Source organism: Pieris rapae, chromosome 7 (assembly GCF_905147795.1).
Source record: "Pieris rapae chromosome 7, ilPieRapa1.1, whole genome shotgun sequence".
Lineage (NCBI taxonomy): Eukaryota > Metazoa > Arthropoda > Insecta > Lepidoptera > Pieridae > Pieris > Pieris rapae.
The window spans coordinates 9,976,881-10,001,960 of record NC_059515.1 but is presented as its reverse complement, the minus strand read 5'-3'; the positions used below and the strand labels follow the sequence as shown (position 1 = coordinate 10,001,960).

At 32.9% G+C, this 25,080-nt stretch overlaps 2 protein-coding genes across 4 annotated transcripts in view; one reads left to right on the top strand and one right to left on the bottom strand.

Moving 5' to 3' along the window:
• LOC111001427 (protein GDAP2 homolog) overlaps nucleotides 1–23,888 on the top strand; it is a 69,983-nt gene extending 46,095 nt beyond the window's left edge. For all 3 annotated transcript variants that reach the window (XM_022271326.2, XM_045628959.1, XM_022271325.2), the window contains exons 8-12: nucleotides 18,311–18,464; nucleotides 19,205–19,344; nucleotides 19,849–19,903; nucleotides 20,682–20,825; nucleotides 22,073–23,888. In XM_022271326.2, the coding sequence (XP_022127018.2) occupies nucleotides 18,311–18,464; nucleotides 19,205–19,344; nucleotides 19,849–19,903; nucleotides 20,682–20,825; nucleotides 22,073–22,117 (538 nt within the window). In that variant the 3' untranslated portion in view covers nucleotides 22,118–23,888. The remainder of the gene's footprint in view (nucleotides 1–18,310; nucleotides 18,465–19,204; nucleotides 19,345–19,848; nucleotides 19,904–20,681; nucleotides 20,826–22,072) is intronic.
• Nucleotides 23,889–24,139: 251 nt separating this feature from the next.
• LOC111001428 (phosphatidylinositol-glycan biosynthesis class F protein) lies at nucleotides 24,140–24,974 on the bottom strand. Its single transcript, XM_022271327.2, has one exon. It carries the CDS (start codon nucleotides 24,853–24,855, stop codon nucleotides 24,145–24,147), a length of 711 nt encoding a protein of 236 aa, XP_022127019.1. The 5' UTR covers nucleotides 24,856–24,974; the 3' UTR covers nucleotides 24,140–24,144.
• Between the last annotated feature and the right edge of the window lie 106 nt (nucleotides 24,975–25,080).

Below are 25,080 nucleotides of genomic sequence, written 5' to 3'. Positions count from 1 at the left end.
GCGCCTGAATCTGTACAAAAACACAAATGTTATTAAATGTTATATAAATTTAATTATACGCTGGTTTAGTATAATTGTTTTTTTTTAAACTGTTAAACATATTATACTTAACGTTAGTACCCGAGCATGCCGGGTATATTATCCTGATATTGGTATTTCAATAAATGTTAACGCTGAGTCTAATGTTAGTGTTGAATCTTTCGGAATTTTCAATTTAAAGTAACGTTAACGAGAAGACAGTTCAAGGAAGACCAGAAAAAATACGTTGATATCAGAACCGCGGTTAAAACCTGGTAAACCGACTAAAATATAGATGTTAAGATATGAGGGTTTTGTGTTGATTGCCTGGAAGAGGCATTTAGTGTTCAGAGGAGTTGTTCAATAACCGCAGCTGAGTTTCATCATCGGACGTCGAGGCGAAATTCCACCCGTATTACCCTAACACGACTGAGCGTTTTTAAAACATTTTTGCCGCACACCATCACGATGAACCATTCGCCTACTGAAGTATTTCCGAACCAACTCGATTTTGGGTCCTTTAAGAAATGAGCGTAGTTGTTCTTTAAAGACCGGCAAAGCACTCCCAATCCTTCCGGGCATTGAGTGTCCATGGGCGGCGGTATCACTTAATAAAAGGAGCCTCAGTTTGCCCGCTGTTCTATAAAAATAAAGTGCGTGCGTATAAAGTACACATGTTTGAAGTGAAACTTCTTTGTGAAATTAATTATTACTAAGGTAAAACCCCAATAGATGATCATGTGCCAGTATATGATCACTCCATGTATTTGTATTTATATTCACACTGTTTTCCCACTGTATACGTGCTAATGATATTTATAATTTTTAATATGAAATTTTCATAATAAAAAAATCGACGTTTACCGCACAAGACGTTGTGCGACAGTATTCCAATTTAAAGTTCTAATATGTAACTACTAAACGAATACATCAATCAATAGCGTGTATTTTTTCTCGATCTGCCTTTATAACTGTCTCTCAATTTTTCTCCCCTTTCTTCGACAAAAACGCTTCGTGATGTTCCCTAAATTTTAGCCTCATGCGGCTAAAGAAATTTCACTTCAAAAAGAGAGCTTAAAATAAAGCCGCCTGTTGCTCTGTATGTTTTTTATCAAATTAGTATCAGGTTTTGTTATTTCATTGTATTCACTAGCCCTGAAACATTAGCACAGCAGAAATCTGATATGACTTCAGACGAGACGGTTTCATTGTTATGACACAGGCTTTCAGGTCGTAAACCTATGAATGTGTAGATGTCATTGGATAAATTCATTGGCAATGTGAAGGTACTATCGGACAAATAGTATGAATAATACATACGGTGCATCGACACTATTATATACTTTTGTTTCATTTATAAAATGGTTTGCTTACAAAGCTTTATTTTTAAGATTTTTAATAGTTGTGTTTATTAAGAAAATATAAGAATAATTTTTGTTTATGTATGTTGTATGGATGTGAAATTATTAAACTCAAAATATATATATAAAAGTAAACTTATGAAAGTGAAAAAAAAAAAAATTGCAAATTAGCACTAGGCCTATTTCAAGTAAAAATTGAAAATTATAGTAAGAAACAATAGTATAAAAACTAAACATAAAAAAATTTACTTTATTTGACTCAAAACAAACATTACATGCTATATACAATATTCACTGTGGTTAACCTTATACATAATATACTTCTATGAGCATTAGCATTTAAACTAGGCCTCAAAAAAAGTTAATTAGGTTATTAGGTATCAAAGAAAAGATAATGTTACTACTTTTTATAAAGCTATTGAACCTATTAGAGCAGTACCGCCCCTGAGGTCGTAGATTCGATCCCCGGCTGTACACCAATGGACTATCTTTCTATGTGTGCATTTAACAATCGCTCTCAAGGTAAAAGAAAACGTGGTAAGAAATCCGGCTTTACTTACACTTAAGAACTCGACGGCGTGTGTCAGACACAGAAGGCTGATCACCTACTTGCCTAGTAAATTGCCAAATGATAATGAAACAGATATTGACATTTGAGGCCCAGAACTAAAAAGTTTGTAGCGCGACTGATTTATTTATTTTATGTTTATTCAGTCAGTTATAACTGAATTTAAATTACAGTTGTCGATTTATTTTTATATTATATAAGCATGTAAAAAAGTATGTAGTATTCAGTAATTTTATTCTGGCAGTATTTTATTGAATATGAGTCTTCAGTCTTGGCCTAATCATTTATGTTCATAAATTTCTTATACCTACTCTCAAAGCAGTGTAGCCCTATTGGATTAAATCGTGACGAATTAAAAAAAGACAAAAGTCGACGGCTTTTGTCAGGCACATAATAGCCTTTGAAGACAAACGTTCTTTTTGATTTACATACGATAATAAACACACAGCGATAAAGATTTTCGCATTTATATACAGTAAAACCTTTGTACTCTAAACGCTGCCTTAATAGTCCTAAGAAACGCCTTATCCCGTGAGGATTTTCGTTCAGAAATTCAATTATGTATAATATTTACTTTGTTCCTTTGTGATTTTTCTTTAATATTATTTATTTTCTTTCTGTAGGGTTGAGGTTTTACTAGCTGTTTATTGTAACTTCATAAAGAGTCTCTATAAGATCTAAGGATGTCAGTGTGACTCGACACTTAGGGCTAAATGTCAAATCCAAATCGTGTTTAACGTTGTCATACTAACAATTTACCCTTAACATATTGTTCGAGTGATAAAAACCGTTTTAACCAGTTAATAGCGAATTCAACACACAAGGCATTGACTTTTTTATTATTTTTCTTTAATAATATGTATCGTAACACCCAAAATAATTTAATTACTATCTTAATCGGGAATTAATTCAATGTACATTATAAACTGAAATGTGATAACATTGAAACATTTTTTAATGTTTAATTCACTTGCGGATAAACAATATGTTTTTATAAATGGTGATATATAAAATAGTATATAAGTAGTTATCGCCGGATCTCTATATATAGCGAAAGTATGTAATGCTTTATGGTCATGTGTAGCAATGACGATGACCTCGTCAGCATTTTAGTTTTAATTATATAGACACTTTAAAAATGACAACCTGGCGATGCTTTTATCAGAATCCACGCGATAACCCCGACATCTAAGTCTGGGGATGTTTTATTAAACCGAAAATGCAATTATATAGTTTGAATTTACAAACAAACTAACACATATCAGGTAGTAATATTTTAATTAGTCATCATGTACGGCTCGAAGGACCAAAGTGTACAACAAATAAATAAATGTTATTGATGTGTTATAAATGGCAAAAAGGGGGGGAGCTACTTATTTTCTTGGCTAAATAAATTAAATATTACTGCTAATTTGCAAATCGAGTTATATACTAATAACAATTATGCAACTAATTCTTATAATGAAGTTTTTGTTTGCTCTGTTTTTTGTATGTAACTATGAAGGTGCTTATGAAACTAAGAAATTCGATAATAACACCTCATAAGTTTACTAAGCATATAATATAAAAGTCATATGATTGAGTTAATCCATGGTCATAGCGTAACATTCAGCCAGGTGTTGTTTTAATAATACTATACTACATTGAATGCGTCCGGAAGTAGCACTGGCTTATATAATATGGATTAGTTAACAACGCTATAATTAGAGCATTATACATTATGTACACAACGAGCCGTGAAGAGAATCAAAACATGAGGTAGCATATTTTCCGTACTCATATTCTATTTTAAATGTATAGAGTTTGAGTCATAATTTCAACATTTTAATTGATATGTCATATTAGTACCGAGTAGTGTTCGCCTATGTATGTGTGTGTGCGACTGTCATCCGTGCGGTCGTTAGATAAATCTCTTTTGAGGATTTAAAACTCGCTCATACTGTAAGGGTAATATTGTAAGAAAATCGACATCACTTACCACACAAAATATGTACAAAGGTCGATCACCTATAAGACCAATGATTACAACGGTACCCATAAAACAGTGATTCTGTGATGTATTTCTTGGCAGTATTAGATTCAGTATATAAACTTATAAAAACAGAATTTTTATGATGTAGAAGTTGCATCTAGTGAAATCTATATAGCAATAAAAAGTTCATATGAAATTTTTTATTGCGTATTTTATTCCGGCGTAAACAGGATGACATAATCAAATTTCTCGTCGTCTTCCACTTGCATTATTCAACGTCTGTAATTACATAAAATGCTATTGTTTACTTTGTCCTACATCAGATCTCACTGAAATTGTTTAGCATTAAACATATAATTTCAATGCTGACTTTGCGTTCAATTATTAGTACATATAACATGTTTATTATAATGTCATAAATACGTATTAGTTTCTTTCGTGCTTAAATAATTTTCAGAAATAATTACAATATTAGTATAGAATATATTCGATTATTTTCAAATTTAAATTAAATTAAATTATTACCAAATATTTACGTTACTCAGTCATGTATATGTAGGTACATGTAATATTTCATGTAGATATAAGATAATTGAAAAATGCATTACACAATGCGATATTGTTGTGACTGACTACGAGTAGTAAGAAGTGACTAACACGATAAATAATGAAAGTGGAAATATTTTAAACTTAATACAAATATTATTGAATGGAATACCTGAACGATGTAAGTCGAAACACATATGTATATAATACAGATTTTACTGTACATATTTTATTAACATGTCAAACAAAGGCGCAATTAGCTTTCATTCAAGTAAAACTTTCTTAAGAGAAATGGGGTTATGTGTCTTCTAAAATTGCGATGTTAATTGTAAATATTTTTATTTTATAGCAACGAATTTCAAACCATTACCAAAGATTTTAAAGACACTATAAACTGTGTTATATGAATTTGTTAGTGAATTAGTGTAAAGTGTTAACTATGGCGATGGACACAATGGCTGTTGAGATGCCAGATTTGGCCACACCAGCTCCGAGACCGCTAGTTGAAACTCAGGAGGAAAAGTAAGTTTAAAAAAAAATAAAAACATTAATATTTTTTTTATCTCATTAAAAACGTTATATTAATTACTGCCGTAGTCCTATATAAATGTTTTCTTCGAAGCCAGTTCTAACCCAATACAGATCCTTAACTGGTAATCCTTCAATTCTGCGTAATGTAAAAAAAATAAGCTATGTGTGGCAGCATGTGGTTTTTTAGGTTAGAGTCTTTATTATTCTTTTCTTTATATAACAGCAGGCTTGCCTGATGCTAAGTGAAGCCCATGGCTCGCAAGTGCGATGCCGGCGTTTTAAGATTTGGTACGATTTTTTCTGTCTTAAGAAAAAAGTTCCGTAGATTGTGTTTGGCACCAACACCTCCATTTCTCTTGATGGATTTTCCCTTTCATTATACAAAATCCTTTGTATGTTATTAATTATTTAATTTATTATCTAATGTTATAATATGTGTAATAGGTGTTAATCAGTGTAGCATGTTAGTGCATTTAGGTCGAGGGGCACTCCCTACATAGGGTAGGTTGCATTTAACACGTGCATGGGGCTATTTTAATACATTTAACCTTTATCTAATAAACGTAAATGTTTTTATATATCTACATTTATTTTGTCATAATTATGTGGTGTTGGTAATAATTTAATAAAAATATTTTGATATACAATCAAAATCTGTTACAACGTCGAAGGGCCTATTCATATTTAGCCGTAAAATCCGATGACGTTGTTTATTAAGTACCTAATATAATAGAATTCAACCAGCCTTTGATTTGGTGTGTAATGATTTCGTCGTAAACGATTTTCACTGGTTTCGGATTCCTAGTCGGAGAACAACTTTTAATTAAAGTTGTTTGTTGTTTTTCACCTCTTGTGGAGAAGACCCGATGAAATTGATTAAGTCAAAGGTCGATAGGTCAATGACCTTTATCGTAAAACCAAAATGGTTTTGGCATAGACAATTGCATCAGTGGTATGCCTGCGCCCCAATATTGTTACAAACTGTAATCAAACGAAAAGATACAAGCGATTTAATTGATACGGCTATTAACTATTGTCAATGAAAGTTAATTTTACGCTTTCTCTATCAGTAAATTGAATACAATTCGATTCTTAATTTATCTTTTTTTTTTTTTTTTTTTTTTTAATTTTATGTTTATTATTGAATTTTCATTGAGTTGTTATTTGTTTTATAATTATTTCAGAGAAATTATGACTGCTTATATAAAAAGATAAACATATTCTGAAAATCGTTAATATTCATTTCCAGGATTCATATTAATAATTACTACATTTGCATATTTAAATGAAGCCAAATATGAAGCCAGCTAGGGCCAATGGACCCAGCGAAGGCTGTATTTCTTTATATGGGGTCGTATTATGGATTTGAGCTAAACAATGCTGTATGTGTCAAGTAATTAATCGCATCGAGGTCGTAAAAGCGTAAAATGTCGATATAAGCCGATCGGGGCTTCTAACTATAAAGATCAGATTGTGTCGGATTTTCCAACGTAAACCGGACGAAGGAAACACTTATGTGACATTGAACTACCGTTTTAGTATTAAAGAAATAAGGAAAACTGTTAAGTTATACAAAAGTTCGGATAATTTAACTTAACACTACTTATCTACGCAAAATAACTTGGCGTTGCGTAAAGAAGTGGGGTCATGGCGTCTTCTACCGCATTTACTTCCGAGATTGTTCAGATAAGTTGTTCGGATTAATACCTGCAGCTAAATTTCATCATCGGACGTCAAGACAGAATACAAAATTCCTGTATCACCTCTACGTCCATCGTTCCACAAATGAGCGATTTTAAAGGCTGTTTTGGCCACGCACCACCACTATATAGAATCAGCTGGCCACTGTAGTTTTTCCAAACCAATTCGACTTAGGGTCCTTCAAGATATAAGGGGCAAGGCAATAGCGAGCCCTCTGTCATTGGGAGTGACCTTGAGCCTTCTTATAAAATACGTTTATTTTGGAACATAAGATCATCTAAGTATCACTTATTGCACGTCAATCAATTCGAACCTGTAGGCATCCCTACTCATCGGCAAAGAAGACAGAGGGTGTAGGGAGAGAAAAAGCCGGCGTAAAAAACTCTCGGTACTCTTTTAAAAAAGCAAATCATCAAACAGTATTTAAAACAAATATATCAAATTAATTAGAGGTAGCCTGCCCAGCACTAGTACTATAACTGAAGAGGAGTATGTCAGAAACAAGACACTTAATTCAGTCTAATTACTTTCTTATTAAAAGATTGACTGACCGTAGTTAGTATAAATAGCTTAGTTGAAATAGAAAATGAGACTATCGTAGCTTATTCGTAGCATAAATGTACTACGTCTTAGGTTTTGATTGTCTACGCCGTAGAGCACGAAGGGTATTAATAAATCTATTGCGTAGATTTCATAAACGAGGCAACGCCTTCGTGGTGTATATTGTTATGTATTCTGGAGATCTTCGGTTCCATTCCCGGCGAAGCTATATTTTTTAGTTTATTAGTATGTTAGGTTTTTGTATTGTTTACTAACCTAAAAGCATTCTGATATACTAGCTAGGCTGGTTCCCTAACACTTTAAAATTGATTTTCCTTTTAATTTAGTTTTATGATTTCTTTTTGTATGTATATTATGTTTGCCTATAAGTGCTTGTAACATTGAATATTATTTATGTATCACTGTGGCAAGCGATTATAAATAAATTAATATTAAAACAATAATATTAAAAGCCCGTTTAATTTCCAATCATTACAAAAAAATACGCATTTTTTAAATGATTAGAATTGCTTCACGGTTAAAGGCCTCCTACAGTTTTTTTCCAAATATTTCTCCACTCCTTTCTTTCACCATTCGCTTCCTACTACCACTTCTATTTCTTATATCCATTTTTTTATCACTGATATACTAAGATAGAATTGGTGCTAACACATTGAAATAAATAGGGATTGCGCTGTAAAATAAATCAATCAATATTAACGAGTCGGCCTCTTCACATTCAGCTTAGAGAATAAAATGCTTAATTAATGAAATACGTTTCTATAAACATTATAAGATAAACATTGTTGAAACTACGTTTACGATCTTATTTAAATTTTTATGAAGCTAAACGATGACGTTTCGGTCAATGGGTATTCTGGCAAAAAGCCAGGTAACACTACGTCGTATGTGCGAATACAGAGAAAAATACAGTAATCCCACTATAACGCGGTACACCCGGACCGAGTTATAGAGAATCGCGTTGTAGGAGTATTCTCATAAAACAGTTTTTAACAATTCACACACACAACACAATTGAAACAGGTGCAAAATCGCAAAACAAATTATGGGCTTGAACAATTATTATAAATTTTAATTTAAAGATATATAACTTGATAAATCTCCGCGTTATGTGAGGTGGAAATACCCCGTTATATGTGGGACGGGAATCGCGTTATACGATAACGCGGTATAGGGGGATTTCTGTAATCTCTAAAATACCTGGACGTATTCCGTCAGGCCTGTTCTATCGAGTCAGATAATAGTGTGAGTGATAATAGATAATAGTCAGATTAAGTGACGTGTGTGAGTAGATATCATTAATCTGCTACCGTCCCATAGAAAGTTCCTGTCGAAGAGAACTATAAATATATCTATGGTTTATTTTCTACTTACATACACAATTTGGTTCTTAAAGGCTGGTTAATCTAGAATTAATCAAACGATTTTGAAAATTTCTAAGTCGATTTGTATATTAGTGACATAGCGTTAACCTAATATTGGAAATTTCGGATAGTTACATAGTACTAGAAGGTACCTAATAGATAATTTACGCTGCATTCCTCAAATTCCATTCATTTCTGATCGTCAGGTGACGTCAGGCGTGACCTTTGTTTATTTCGGTAAAGTCACAAATAGAAACAAATGTAAGCGGAATTGAGTTGAAGTGTATCCGAATTCTCATATAATAGTTTCATTCAGGGTTTGTTATATACATTTCGATTTTATATGTTTACAAAAAGAGTGTCTGGTTTGAATATGTTTATTTAAGTGTGCAATTCCACGCAATTTTTTGATTTTTATTTCTATCTATGTCTGTAGCTGCGTTATTTTTATATTGTTTTTAATAATATTAATAATCAGCTTAAAAAACGTTTCTTGTAACTAAGGGTGTCTAGTTTAACAACTATAAATATAGTGCTGTTAGATTTAAAATATTGTCTAATATTTATATATATTAAAACCTTATTTAGCAGCAGTAAGACAAACGAACGAAACGGAAGGGATTTTAGATTAAAGGGTAGACCCTTTAATCGCTCTCGGTATTGGCTTTGATGGTAATGCAAATGTAATAAAAAGAAAATATGGATTTTCAAATACACATACAATTTCTTTTGTATTATAAAGCAAATATTTTTTGCTCAATAACAACCCTACCTCGCTTTTAATCTTCGTACCCTAACCTACCGACCCATTTTGGTTTTACATTGGTGTATGGAACACATCGTACAACTATAACGTAACCTATCATATGAAATACATTCATTCTAGCATTTCCTGTACTACATCTACATTGTACAGGCGGGTCAATAACCTCAAATGTGTGAATTATCACACTTATGTGTCGTATGCTCGTTCCATTTGCATATTTTCATTGTTCCTAATAGTTCCCAAAGAAAGATTATTAAAGGTGGATTAAAATTAACTTTATAGAAAACTTTGGGACAAAATGATTCCGTAGTGTAAATAATAATTGATATCTTATTAAATGACGTTTTTAAATGATTTGATTAGTATACGTAAATATATATGATTTACACTACTAATAGATAAATATATTTTTGTGTGTTTCACAAATAAACGTCTTTGTATCTTCTTCCAAAGTTTCAGCATTAGAATACATAATATCTGGAGCTATATTTATTTCCAATATATTAAAAGTCTAGGCATGCGGATCCGGTACATATATATATACATACATATATGTATTTTATTATTGATTTTCATTAGTGTACATATTTCCCCATATTAATTTATATATGTTTATTTTATTAAAACAATCTTTTGACTTGAGAGTTCTTCAAGAAAAGTACGTACCAATTCTTAAAAGGCCGGCAACGCACTTACGAGCCTACTAACAACGTGAGTGTCCATGATCGGTTGTATCACTTAGAATCAGATGATCCTCCTGCCTCCTATTACATTAAAAAAATTACAACGGGCTTGCTCTGCACGTGCAAGAATGTTGCTAGCACTATATATATATATATATATATATATATATATATATATATATATATATATATATATATATATTGACAAGTCTAGGTTAGTTCAGTAATTAGTATGTGGCCTAGTTAAGCGTGGTACTTTCAACTGTAAGGTCGTGGGATTAAATTCCGACTGTTTACTCATCCGTAGATGAGTAGTTTGGTACGCGAGGTAGTGTAAACACGCTTTGGTGTATCTCTGTGTTTTGTGTAAACTAAAAATAGTTTCTTAACTCAAATTATTTTACTTACACTGTTAGTGATGTACTAGTGTTGTTTTACTTATGAATCGCGAATTTTTCCTCAATTATATCCTTCAGATACTAATAATTATCCCATTGTTGAATTTTATTTGTTGAAAACTACCCTCATCTTTTATTTCTCAATCAACATACATTATTATTATGGAAGAGCTAAAAAAGTCATTGACTGATGTGTCAGTAATGGTATCCACCAAGATGGATGAGTTCCAGCAGCGGCTTCTAGCAGCACAGGAAAGGTCTCCATCCCTGGAGCAAACACCGCTCACTAGGGAGTTTGAAGCTTTCAAAAGTTCTGTTCTATTCTGCCTTAAGAATCTTCAGGGACAAATGGAAATTCTTTTCAAGGTGCAAGAGGAGCAGGAAATGCGCAGCAGACGTAAGTGCTTGTTGTTACATGGCATCAATGAAACAAAGGATGAGAACCCAGGTACAATAGCTAACATGTTATCCGTGCTGCTCAAATGCCCAAACATAAATAAGGCTAGTTTTAGTAGATGTCACAGAATGGGCATAAGACGTGACGGCAAGCCTCGCCCAGTACTAATTAAGCTACGGGAACATTGTGACAAGGACAAGATTTGGTTGGCTAAAACTGAATTAAAGGGGACCGGTATCACCTTATCTGAGTTTCTGACCAAAACCAGGCATAATTTGTTTATGGCAGCAAGAAGGCGGTTCGGAGTAAGCAAGTGTTGGACCAGGAATGGCCACATTTTTGTTATTGATGCTAATGGTGAGCGACGCCGTGTCAATTCAATTAAAGATGTTGATGCGGCTCCTGCAAGCACCCCACCCTCTACTACCGATACTAAGGCAGCATCCCCCAACTTAAAATCTAGAAACAGGAAGATTACAAAGAACTGATTTAAAGTGGGTTAGCTCAACTTCAAATTATGTTTCTGTTGCTAGCTGCACACTTAGCATATCTTTAAATTTGTGTCACATTAAGCAATCACCAACAACATTTAGTTTTAATAACTTGTATGGGTTATATTTGTATGTGATTTTCTTGTACTTCTATGTTCAATTATGTGTATATATGCTAGCTGCACACTTAGCATATCTTTAAATTTGTGTCACATTAAGCAATCACCAACAACATTTAGTTTTAATAACTTGTATGGGTTATATTTGTATGTGATTTTCTTGTACTTCTATGTTCAATTATGTGTATATATGCTAGCTGCACACTTTGCATATCTTTAAATTTGTGTCACATTAAGCAATCACCAACAACATTTAGTTTTAATAACTTGTATGGGTTATATTTGTATGTGATTTTCTTGTACTTCTATGTTCAAGTTTGTTTTTTTGTTTAGGCGATGATTGTTTGATTCTTTGACACTGTCACATTGGGATGTGTTCGTGGTACATGTAGTGAGTTTTATGTGTTAAACAGTTCTTTCTTTTAGTTTTCATTTTGTATTAATTTTTAAACTGATCATTGGTACATTGTAACCTTCAACTTTGTTTGCTTATTGTAATCCTTAGCCCATTGACAGACTATAAGTATTAACATGAAACGTGACGTGACACTGTCAATGGTTGTGATTGTCAGTTTAATGACCGATTATGTGTGTTTCCACAGATCATAAAATTATTTTTGTGATCTGTGAAAGTACATGTTAGGAGATGTCATAAGCTTTTACAATAACTTTCCACTATAAACGATATCTAAATTCGCTTGTTAAATTGTTTTTTTAGATATAGTTAAAATTAGTTTATTTAACCCTTTTAAGTTAAGTTAAGTTTGTTATTATTATTATTATTTTATTTTTTTTTAAAGTGTGTGTCTATATTATCTTTTACACTACTAATATTAGCGGTTTATATAAGTTAAAAATTTATAAACTTAGTACACCTATAGATAAATATCATTGTTAACACATGAATCACGATAGTGAAGCTACTGAATTTGCATCGGTCTCTTCGTCAGATTACGATTCTTTCCATAGCGCTGAAACATCTCCCCCTCCCTTGCATTGTATCCTCACGGCTTTATTCAAAGACCAATCCAGACACTTTAATGCCGTTCATATCAATGCACAAAGCGTTCCTGCTCACCATTTGGACTTGTTGACAACCTTTGTATCCAACGAAATTCATGCTATCCTCATATCAGAGTCTTGGCTGTCTCCAGCCCTCTCCTCCATCAGCTATTCTATCCCCGGTTTTAACCTAATAAGAAATGACCGAGTTGGTATGCGTGGAGGTGGCGTCGCTATTTACCTACGATCGCACATCCCTTACACTATTGTCAATATGTCTCCACAACCACCACCACCTAATGCATGCGAGCATCTTCTGATCGAGGTTATGCTCAGTAAAACAAAAATTCTCCTTGGAGTGTTCTACTCTCCTTCTCTCTTAGTCGACTATTTTTCAGGCTTTGATGATACTCTTGAAAGGTTTGCGCCTCTCTATAAAAACATAATAGTTATGGGTGATTTCAATACCTGCTTAATAAAAGACGACTGTCGATCGAAAAAGTTGCTCTCCATCACTGACTCTTATAATCTTCATAACCTGCCACTTAGCGCCACGCACAAAGTCCCAGGCTCCACTCCTTCCCTATTGGACCTTATATTTACCTCTTCTCCTGACCTAGTCACTAGTCATGGCCAACTTCCTGCTGTTGCCTTTTCTCATCACGATCTCCTTTATTTGTCCCTCAATCTTAAACCTCCCAAACTAAAACCCACCGTAGTTCTTAGGCGTAATTTTGCTGCGATCGACTCCGAGCGTCTGCTTACTGATGCAGCTAAAATCGACTTTAGCACGATTTACGAGTGTCCTACCCTCAATGGTAAAGTTGATCTACTAAATTCCTCCATTACTAATCTTTTCGATATTCATGCCCCTTTGAGGCCAGTTAAACTCAAGCATTTACCTGCTCCTTGGCTCAATGATGAAATCAAAACTTTGATTAAACAAAAAAACCGTGCTAAAGCCAAGATGAGAACAGCCAAAACGGACAAGGATCGTGTGACTACTGCTCTGGTCAGGGTAGCCGATGATATTCGCGAAGGCATGGACCACAAACAACTCACAATTCTCACACTACTAGATTTCAGCAACGCTTTTAATACTATTAATTTTGAAATTTTAATGGAGTTGCTTAGGTCTATAAATATTTCTTCACATGCTGTTAACTGGTTCTCTAACTATCTTAATGGGCGCCGTCAGTGCATTAAGACAAGCGATTGCGTATCTCAATGGAGTTTCATTGAATCTGGCGTACCGCAAGGTGGCGTACTTTCTCCTCTTCTTTTCGCTATTTATATTAACTCTTTAACGTCCCGTCTTTCTACTAATTTTCATTTATACGCTGACGATCTCCAAATCTACGTTCAATCAAGTCTCGATGATCTCCCGCAGGCCATACATTCCACAAACTATGAGCTGGCAAAGATAGTTGACTGGAGCAAAAATTTTGGTCTTCTAATCAATCCCAACAAGAGTAAAGTCATAATCATTGGCAGCCCCTATTTCACGACGAGAATTGATTGGGCCACTGTACCACCTATACATATCAACGGCGTAACTTTAAATATAAGCCGTGCAGTTAAAAATTTGGGGGTCTTATTTGATCAAAACTTATCCTGGGAGCAGCATGTCAAAGAAGTTAGCCGCAAATTGTATGGTGCCTCTAGTATCCTCCGACGTCTCAGTAATTTCCTTCCCTTTAGTACTAAAACCTCACTGGCACAATCTCTCCTCCTGCCTTTACTGGACTACGGCGATTCTTGCTCCTCCGATATGAGCGAGGAATTGCTAAACAAACTGGATCGTCTCCAAAACTTCTGTATCCGATTTATTTTCGGTCTAAGAAAGTATGATCATATCTCTGCGTTCCGTAAGCGGCTAGGTTGGTTACCCATTCGACAGCGACGTGATGCTCATATTCTCCATCTCCTATATTCCATCCTGTTCAATCCTAAAACTCCTTCTTATCTCAAAAATGATTTCAAATTTTTGGGTTCACATAACTATAGTTTACGCTCTTCCGAAAACTATACCCTTGAAATCCCATCTCATAACTCCTCTTTTCTTGGCGATTCCTTTAAGGTTTCAGCAGTTCGGCTATGGAATTCACTTCCCGTCACTATTCGCTTAGCTCCTTCTCTATCTTCCTTTAAATTTCTGCTTTATAAACATTACCTGTCCATGTCATACCACTAATTACTTACTGACGTGAGAGCGATCTTTTTCATCTTAGATTGTCCTGATTCATGTGCACTGTTTACTTTTTGTTTTGTTTTATGTAACTTGTATCAGTTTAGTTTATTTTTATTTCTTTTTGTTTCTGTTAAGTATGTTTTGTTTTTTTTTTTTTCCCTTTTTATTTTTGCACTTCTTGCCTACCTTATCTAATATACTCATAGTGGTTTTTTTTCCTTTACTAACAGTGGTTGTCTGGAAGAAATCGCTCTAAAGCGATAAGGCCGCCAGTTGCTTGTCATTAAATTATGTTTAATATTTTCCTTTTATGTAATGCAACAAAGTGTAAATAAATAAATAAATAAATAAACACAAACAAACAGAAATAAAGTAACAAACAAAATATGTAATACAAACAAGTAAACTTAATGTGGAAAAGTTCTCAAAAATTAAACGAAGTTTGTAAAAAAGATATTAAGATTATTAATTTCCTCGTCATGCAATTCAACTAAAATGAGAAAAACATAACGACTCATTAAGTTTAGAAAAAAAAATGATTATATTACAGTTTAATTGCAAAGAATTTTCCAGTATATTAAATGAATCATACAATGACGCTATATCTGCCCACGTATGCATGACTCGATCCTTACCTAAATGCACTCGATAATAAATTTGTGGACTGTAGATCCAGCTTCCAAAAAAAATGTAATATAATAAATTTTTGGGTGTAGAGACATAGAACTAAGCCCCAACTTGACTCTCAAACATAAAAATGAGGTCAATGAAACTACGAATATATGTTGGAAAAAAGATATACACACCGTATAAGAGAAAAAGGCGGAGCGCTAATATGTTGCACGCAATTTTGCACACAACTCCCGAGGTGACTTTTTGTGTCAAAGAAGTTGCATGAGTAATTGCTACAAAGCACTGTTTTACATAAAATTATTATTTAAATAAGATGCTATTTCAAATTTAATAACCATGCAAATAACTCGAATATTCCGCATGCAATTATGGACTTTATTTCATAGCCATGAACATTATAATCGCATATTTACATAATTTGGAAGGCAAATATATTAAAAATGTAAGATTTGACGTTCAAATATTAACTTTTCCGTATGCGGCATTTGTTATCTGAGATTTAGGTAATTATGATTTCCAAGTATTTTTTTTTCCTGAATAATACTCGTATATAATGAGCAATTGAGACATACATATTAAGATATATATGATTCAGACGGTATACACTATCATTATCTCCGGAGGTGGGTTTAAATATATATAAAAACAGATTAAATGCACAGAACTATGCTCCGTTACTCATTGAATCATCCACATTGTCTTTTCTTAAATAAAACAGTAAACAATTTCAAATTTCAATTGTTTTATTTATAAAAAACTAGATTAGTCTGCACTAAGCATCGTTTCTTTTCTTTCTGTCAAATTGTGTTTACACTGTAATAAACAGAGAAAGATTATTTAATAAGGACACAGTCAAGAATAATAAACTAATTTCGATTGCAATATGTATTAACTACTTCACAACATTTTTATTCCATTCGTTTAACCAATGCACTATGGTTAAGAGGAACTGTCTAGACAGGCTGAATGCTGACGTCAGGGTAATAGAAACCTTGTCATTTATTAAAATCGTTAAAAGCGTTTCACAGTAATGATGTGAAAAGTAAGCATTTAATGGTTTGAATGTAATTAATTTAATGGGCGACGTTTTAATAGCTGCAAACAGCTCATACGGTGTTTTATAGAGTAGACGTTTGGAGAATTGAGATACAAATTCTTTACCTATGGGTTTTATAGGTCAACTAAGCACTAAGTATTAGTTTTGACAGACGGAAGTCATACTTAACGTTAAGTATAGACCAATCTTACCATATTACGCAGTTGCGTTTTCAATAACGATATATTTTTAGAAGAATAATGTTACGTTATTTTCACTAGAAATTAGTGGTGAGTTTGTAGTTTTCTATACTACACTAGCGGATCCGACAGACGTTGTCCTGTCTACACGTCTTTAATTTCAAAATTTCAATTTTTAATAAGCCATTTTGATGAAAATTATTATTCAAATGTTATGACAATATCTAACGATCCAGCACATGGTCACACACGATATAACACAATGATAACAAAACTTTTTTTAAATTTCGGGACAGACTAAAATTAAAATTTGAATATTATTTAAAATTTGACACTGCGATGGTAGCGCCGTCTGTCGGATCCAATGTAAAACATTCCAAAATCAACAACAACTAATAAATTGAAAATTAATTAAAAAAACATTGTCCAGCGGACAAAATTGTGAATCTAAACCATTCCCAGATCCCCTTGAACACACACAAAAAATTTCGTTTAAATCGGTCCAGTCGTTTAGGAGGAGTTCAGTCACATACACACGCACACAAGAAATATATATATTAAGATTGGTACATACTTAGACACTCATAATGCCAGCGGGCTCGCAAATCCGTTGCCGAAGAAGAATCGAATTGGTTCGGAAATACTTCAGTTGAGTTTCCACGTTTATTAATTTCCCTTACTATTGTAAGGAAAGTTTATTAATATTTAAATTGAACTATGAACATAATACAAACTTAAAATCTAAGCCTTATAAATAAAGCAATTCTTGTAAATTCAGGCAGTAAATAATATATCCCTCTCACATAATTAATTCTCTTTAGCCTTTTACCTTACAAGAGTTAGTGTGTATGATAAAGCATTGTGTTAATTGTATTAATAAAATCTGTACCCAAAGGGATCACGAAATTTTGTCACAGCTTAATAAATACAATTCAAAAATATTTTAAACAAGAACCACTGCATATTATTAAACTAAGTTCTATTTTTATCGAATCGTTAACGAGCCAAAAGATTCATTGAAAAATAAATTTATTAATGTAGGTCAAGGCGAAACCGTCTCCTATATCTCACAATCGGAATACGTAATGTTTAATTCAACACGGACTCTTCGAACTGAAAATTGCCCTTTCCACTCAAACTGGGTCGCGCCCTTTGACGTAAGCCATATGTCATTGTCATCTGATATTATGTCATTGGTGAAATTGAGAACTCTTTGATTAATTAAAGAGATATACTTCATGACTTGGAATTGAAATTGTATTTTATGAGCAGCAGTGTTGACCTGGTGGCATCAGCGTCCGACTCTCATACTTGAGGTCGTAGGGTTGAACCCCGGATGTGCACCAACTTACACTTAAAAAGTTGTCAGGCACAGGAGGCTGATCACCTATTTGTCTAGTAGACAAATTGATCACAAATCTTTTGATTTTTGTTACATTTTAATAGAGTTTATTATTAAATAAAAAATAAAAGGCAGAACAATAAGTATAACTTTTTTTGTCTCTCCGTTTCTCCAACATAGATCCATTTCTCATGGTTTCTTTATAACAATGCCACTTGACCCTCACTTGTGATGGTCCAGAGACATCTTGAAACACGCAATTAATAATAAGTTTCCTATAGAAAATAATCATTTTCTAACAATGGAAGAACGTATTAGATTCTGACATATCTTCGGAGACTTGTATCCCTTAGGGTTTGGGTAATTCAAACCTAGTTAAAATCGCATTACATTGAAAAGGCTTTTTAAAGTTGTACGTAATTTTTTCCAGATATGAACGCCTGTTACGGCGAGCGCGCAGCGAAGACTTGAGCGAAGTATCCGGCATCGGGTGTCTCTATCAGAGTGGTGTGGATCGTCTCGGCCGGCCCGTCGTCATCTTCATTGGAAAATGGTTTCCCATCGCGGATATTGACTTGGACAAGGTATTGTAAAGTTTAAAACAGATATTTGTGTTTTTATTTCGTAATCCTATACAAAAATTATATTTTAAAACAAACAATTACACTAAAAATATAGCCAAGATTATTTTATTGTTTCATCAATCTATTTATAAAAGTTTAGTTATACTATTTATAACTTAAGAACGGCTAAACCGATTGTGCCGGAAATTTCGGAGAGGGATGGATAATTATCCTGTTTTCGTGGGACGTGTCAAAAAACAATAAAAGTAATTTGAAACATGTGACAATTAGAAGTTTTGATGTTGATGAGTTTATTTGGAGTCACGGTTAGCTTATCGTGGCAATATTATCGAACTAGTTTACACATATGTAAACTAAAAGTACAGAAAACTACTAATACTGCTTCTCAGTGCAGAATTGTAAAAGTTTTCCCCGAGGATCGAATATAGAACTTTTCATAAATTGGTATTCTAGTGTCTTACTAATCTAAGGTAATTATAGACACACTAGAATAGTTCTTAAAATTGGTCCTATTACGGTTTTTGGAGTAACTACAAGGTTTTATAACTAACTATATATTAATTAAAATTAATCAGTTAGTTAATTGTATTAAATACTTTGTTTGTTTGTTCCATTTTGTAAATCTTTTTGTTATATAATGTATCATGTATTGTGGCTATGTTCTCGGTGTATTTGTTTGCTATTATATGTATTTTGTGTTAGCTGTAGGAGTACAAAATAAATTGCAATTCGCTTTCCAGGCACTGCTGTACCTGATAAAACTGATGGACCCAATAGTCCGCGGCGACTACGTGATTGCTTACTTCCACACGCTGGCTTCGTCCGCCAACCATCCGCCCTTCTCATGGCTCAAGGAGGTCTACACGGTGCTGCCTTACAAGTCAGTACCAAGTGTCATACAGTTTTTTTTTTTTATAGAACCGGGGGCAAATGGGCAGGAGGCTCACCTGATGTTAAACAGTTGAAATAATATTTATTAATTTTTTTATCAATATTATCACTAAGGATGCTAATTACTACGCCTTTGAATTGTTAGTCTCGTCCAATGGACTTTCTTTCTATGTGAGCATTTAAAATTTGCTCGAACGGTGAAGGAAAACTCATGAGGAAATTTGAGGCCAAGATCTAAAAATTGTAGCGCCACTGATTTCATTTAATTGGTTATTCCTATACGGAACCGGATTTAATGACCGCAAGCTTAACTTGGGCTGTAATTGAAAATACTGATCAATGATCGGAATTAAAAAAATATTGTCTACATTTCTGAGTGTTTAAACATGAACACGGCAAATTATATATTACGGATCGTAGATATCAATCGTTATTGTAACGAGACGTAAATTTAGCCTACAATTGCTAAAATATATTCATTTAATATTTCCAGATATAAGAAGAATCTGAAAGCATTCTATATCGTGCATCCCACGTTTTGGACAAAAGTAAGTATAAAAATAAGGAAAAATTAAGTTTTGTAGTCACCTTATTGCTACAAATTAGTTAAAAAATCTAGCTGAATTCCACACTTAACTTAGGTTTTAAAAAAATTAATCGTAAAATCGCACAGAAACATACATAATTTTAAGTTAAAAGTAAAAAGACTCTTGTCTTCACATGGGGAGATATTGGTTGTCAAAAATCAATCTGGAACTGTTTAGGAAAATCATTTCAATGTTTTGTATTGCAATAAGGGTTTACAATAATTTACCAAAATAATTAAAAGAACACATTAGAGTCTTTGAAAATCGACTTGGTATATTACTTTTAGAAAGAAAATATTATTCAATAAATGATTATTATAATAACGTATGATATAGTGTGTAGGACACAAATATAAGAATTGATGTGTGGCAGAATATACTAATGACCACTAATACGAACTAACGATTATACCACCTTACACATTTTTGTATAATATTCTTGCAATTAATTATTATTATGTTCCTAAGGGCCCGAGATTTATTCCTTAAACTCTAAGGCAGGTTTTTATGACAAAAAAAATACAAATATAAATACAATAGAGAAAAGAACGGGTCGAAAACTCTCCGCCACTCTTTTTAATATTTAAGTTTTGATTTCGATTGTTTCCTTTGTTGAAATTAACCTGATTAACAATATTACATATATTTAAAATTCAGCCACAAAATCAGATTTTTTTTTCTATAAATTGTAAAATTGTGTGTGATTTAAGTATTAAATGATAATCCATAATCTATCCAGATGATGACGTGGTGGTTCACGACATTCATGGCTCCGGCCATCAAGGCCAAGGTGCACAATCTCCCCGGAGTGGAGTACCTGTACAGCGTCATGCAGCCGCATCAGCTCGAGGTGCCTGCCTTCGTCACGGAATACGACATGACGGTACACATTCATTCTTCTCGCTTTGTACATTGAAGTAATCTTTTGTCGCACTCTGTCAAGTTGTGTCTACGAAGACGAAGAAGAGACAGAAGACTTTAGTTACAACATTTCATTTAGATTTCTTAAGGCGCGTTATATTTATCCTAACTTTATAAAAATTTTCTTGAATTAATATAACATTTTGTGGTGGCATCATTAAAAATACAGTAATACCCCGACTTACACTACCTCGACTTACGCGAATTCGGAGTTACGCGGTTTTATTTTCTCGTCTATTCGTTTTTTGTTTGAACGCCGCGCAGTTAAAGTCAAGCGGCGGCGTTTGTTTCTGACTGCCCCCGCCCGCATTATTATTCGTTCAGTTTACAACAGGCACAGACGTGTAGTGATGTAAACTGTGTAGGATAGTGATGATGTTCAAGAGCTTGTGGAATCACACAATGAGGAGGTCACAAATGATGAGCTCATATCAATGCGTGAACAAGAGGAAGAAATTGATAATCATGATTCTTTGGATCCAGTTCAATTGGAAGATCAAATGACAGTTGGAAACTTGACAGAAGCCCTCAGTTCGATTGAAAAAGGGTTAACAATTTTGGAAAGCATAGGCTCCAATGAAGAGCGCATTTTTGTTACAAAACATGGAATTAAAAAATTACTAGGATGCTACGAGGAGATATACGGGAGAAGAAAACGACTTTGTAATTACAATTTATGAAACCTTCTACATCAAACTTACTTCGGATTGCGTTTATACACTCTATTAATATAGTTTTTCATATTATCTAGAATGAGATACTAATTATTTACTAAATTATTGTTTTATTTAGTCTCCAGTCCCAATTAAACATACTTTGTATATCTTTATATGCAAATTTGTACCCCGACTTACGCGAAATCGACTTACGCGGATAGCGCTCAGTCCCACCTATCGCGTAAGTCCGGGGTATTACTGTAATATGCAATAGGATATGTCAGCCAACTGGCTTAATTAGCCGTTCAGTTATAAGCCAAGCTTTTAACTAAAGAGCGCCGTTTAACTAGCGGCCTAAAAGATATTCACCCATGGCCAGGCCATTGGTACGATAGAGTGACCATGTGACAGAAATAAAAAAAAGACGAAACTGACATATGTCAGAAGTGAAACTTCTTTGTAGTTTAATTATTAATAAACAGTGAACAGGCTACGCAAGTAATGAAACGCCCTTAAGTATAATTTTAAATTTATTAATTTTATATTGTTTCAGATAAACGGCATGCACTACTTCCAACCTGAAACGAATAACACGTAACTCTGTGGATTAAGTGACGTCACACTGACCAAAATATTTCTGACTCAAGCTCTGTCTGTAGCTATTTGTATTATCTGTGATGATGCAATGACGTCATCACTGACTTTTAAATCTATTCTTAACTGAACTTTTAATTTCGAAGGAAAATATGACTGGATGAAAGCCTACCACATTTTAATTTCCAATATTATTTTTACGAATTGGCACATTTTAAATTTAAAGGGGGTTGTTCAAGTATTACATAAGCAGATTTACTGCAATTTATCCCCCCCTCCCTCTTCTTCTTCCTCCTCTTCCTTTAATCCTCGAAAATTATAGAAAGAGAATTTGATTTAGAAGCATAGACAATGTATGGGCAATGTGTAAACAATAAGGAAATCCAAAATGCCCCCTCCCTCCTATACTGCTTATGTCATACTTTAACGGCCCTGATTTAATAAATGCATTATAATTTTTTTTATTATTAGTAATCAGTATTTCAATGTTTCCAAAAATATATAAAAAAAACTTTTGTATTTATATTAAAGAACACACTGCCATATTATGTTAGAGATTTTGAGAACTAGAAATTTGGTCAGTAGAATTGAGATTTATAAAAAGCCTGTTTAAGATTTTTTTTAATTGTGCCAGGCTAACACATTTGCAAAATTTATTCATGCATGACATATGGCCTATAAATCCATTATTCCATGTTAATAATTAATTTGTAGTATTTTTTAGGATATAGTATAAGTGGTGCATTTTATATGTTAAGCAGAAATAAATTATCATGTTTAAGTCATAAGGACTACAACGCTAAGACTTTATTAAACATATATGAGATGACCCTCAGTATTGAAAGAGTTTTGGGAAAATTTCCGAAAAAGGTTTTATTAAAATGTGTTACCATGTCATAATATCAAACATTAAATATTTTATCGAACTGAGCAATAAACTTGTTGATAAGATATTTTTTTCATAAGGTGCTGATATAAATTTTATTTTTACAATGAGAATGAGTGATTTTAGTAAATCAAAATTAGTTGTATCATAATAATCTTTAATACTGTTATTCCTTCATTTATTTTTAACATTCTAATATAATTTATCTTTTGATGCACTAAAACTTTTACAATACTAACATTCCTTTAATTAAAAAACCTAATTGTTTCCTCTTAAAAATGTTACATATTTTTATATCCATCTGACCTTATAGTGGAAAACATTTTCGAATAGCTGTTTATATTAACAATATGTGCCACAGTTTCTATATTAATTCTATAGCTATCAATATTTTTGCTAATTCTGAAATTCCACTTTAGATATGGAGACCAATTTATGTATTTGTTTGTTGTTTCGGTGAATGAGAATTTATATTGTGTGTTAATTAGTAAGTTTTTAATGGCCTTAGATGTGTGTTAAGAGCTTTGTGAAGTGTTGTTACAATGTATAAATTCAAGCGCTTCATGTTTATATCAAGAATATTATATGACATTGGTCGGTCAAAGGTAAAAGCTACTCAACATTGTTGTCACCATTCACAAGTAAAAAATTGTGGTTTTTAAGTAGCTGCCAGATTTGAATTGTCTTTGACTATTCAGGTAAATTGTGTCAAGTCAAAATGTTAAATTTTTTAATCAATAATAGAGCAAGCATGTTGTGTAAATGCTAATTGCTAATGTATAAGATAACAATGTGATCAAGATTGGTTAAGTTTAATATTTTATAATTCTAGTGTTGAATAGAACTTGTAAATATTTGACAAACACAAAATTAAATTGTTAATTTACTATTTATTGCTTTTTATTTCCCCAAACAAATTAGAAATAAATTTAATGAACCATATGACCATGCCTAATTAATTTTTAAAATTATAACTTTGAAGATCATCATTATCATAATTAACAGCTATTCTTGATAATATTGAGTAATAGTAAAGTAAATGTAATGATTTAAGTGAATAATAATTACTATTTATGGCAATCAACTTCATAAACCTGTCAAACTTTATCAATTTTTTTTTCCTTTAATTTAAAATACAAATTAATTTACTTGGAAACATGTAATTTATTAATTATATTTACAAAGAAATTAAGAAATGAATATTTATGACTTGCAGACATCATTGTCACTTTTAATACAGTCATAACATTTGATAAGAGATATCCACCAATAGCTCCAAGATAGCATGGTATAGGCCACTGTTGCCATGGGGTGTTCCAATCCAAAGGTATCACAACTGCACCAATCCAGGCTCCACATATACACAGTAATGCATTATTCACCAACATCGCAATTATTGTATCTTTGGAAAAATGTTTCACACCAAATAAAAGTTGCATTGCTAATTCAACTCCAGTGTGGGCCACTAAGGGAAATACTGACAATAACGTGAGTAAACTGGATAACATTAATGTCTCTTCGTGTTTGTCTAACACAGGAGCCCCAAACAAAATAATTCCGAGAAAAAAACAAAAGTTAACACCTAGCAAGAAGCCGAAACCCTTTAGTATGTCACTCACTCTGATCTTCGCCTTATTCTTTTTTGATTGGATTTCATTGTTAGAACTAAGATAGAATGATTTTATCAGTTCTGCTATAAATATTAGCACCAAAATATAAAATGATGAACCACTTCCTACTGAATACAATATACCTTTATAGGAGATCACACTTATTATACTCGGTAAATAAATGCATGTGAGTAAACTAGATATTGTTACACGTCTCAATTCCAAGTGGTTATTTAAGGTAAACATATTGGGTATTTACTTCATTAATATTTTTTAAACCACAACTTTCGGTATTGATTATCCAGAGCACAAAATAAATTTAAAAATGATCAAAATATGAGAATTTTTTTGACTTATCAATACTGACATGATTTTGATAGTTGACAGTATTTGAATTATGTTTTAGATAAGGAGGACGATGATCGGATACGAGTTTATATATCTTAATGCATCTCACTGTCTTGACTTAAA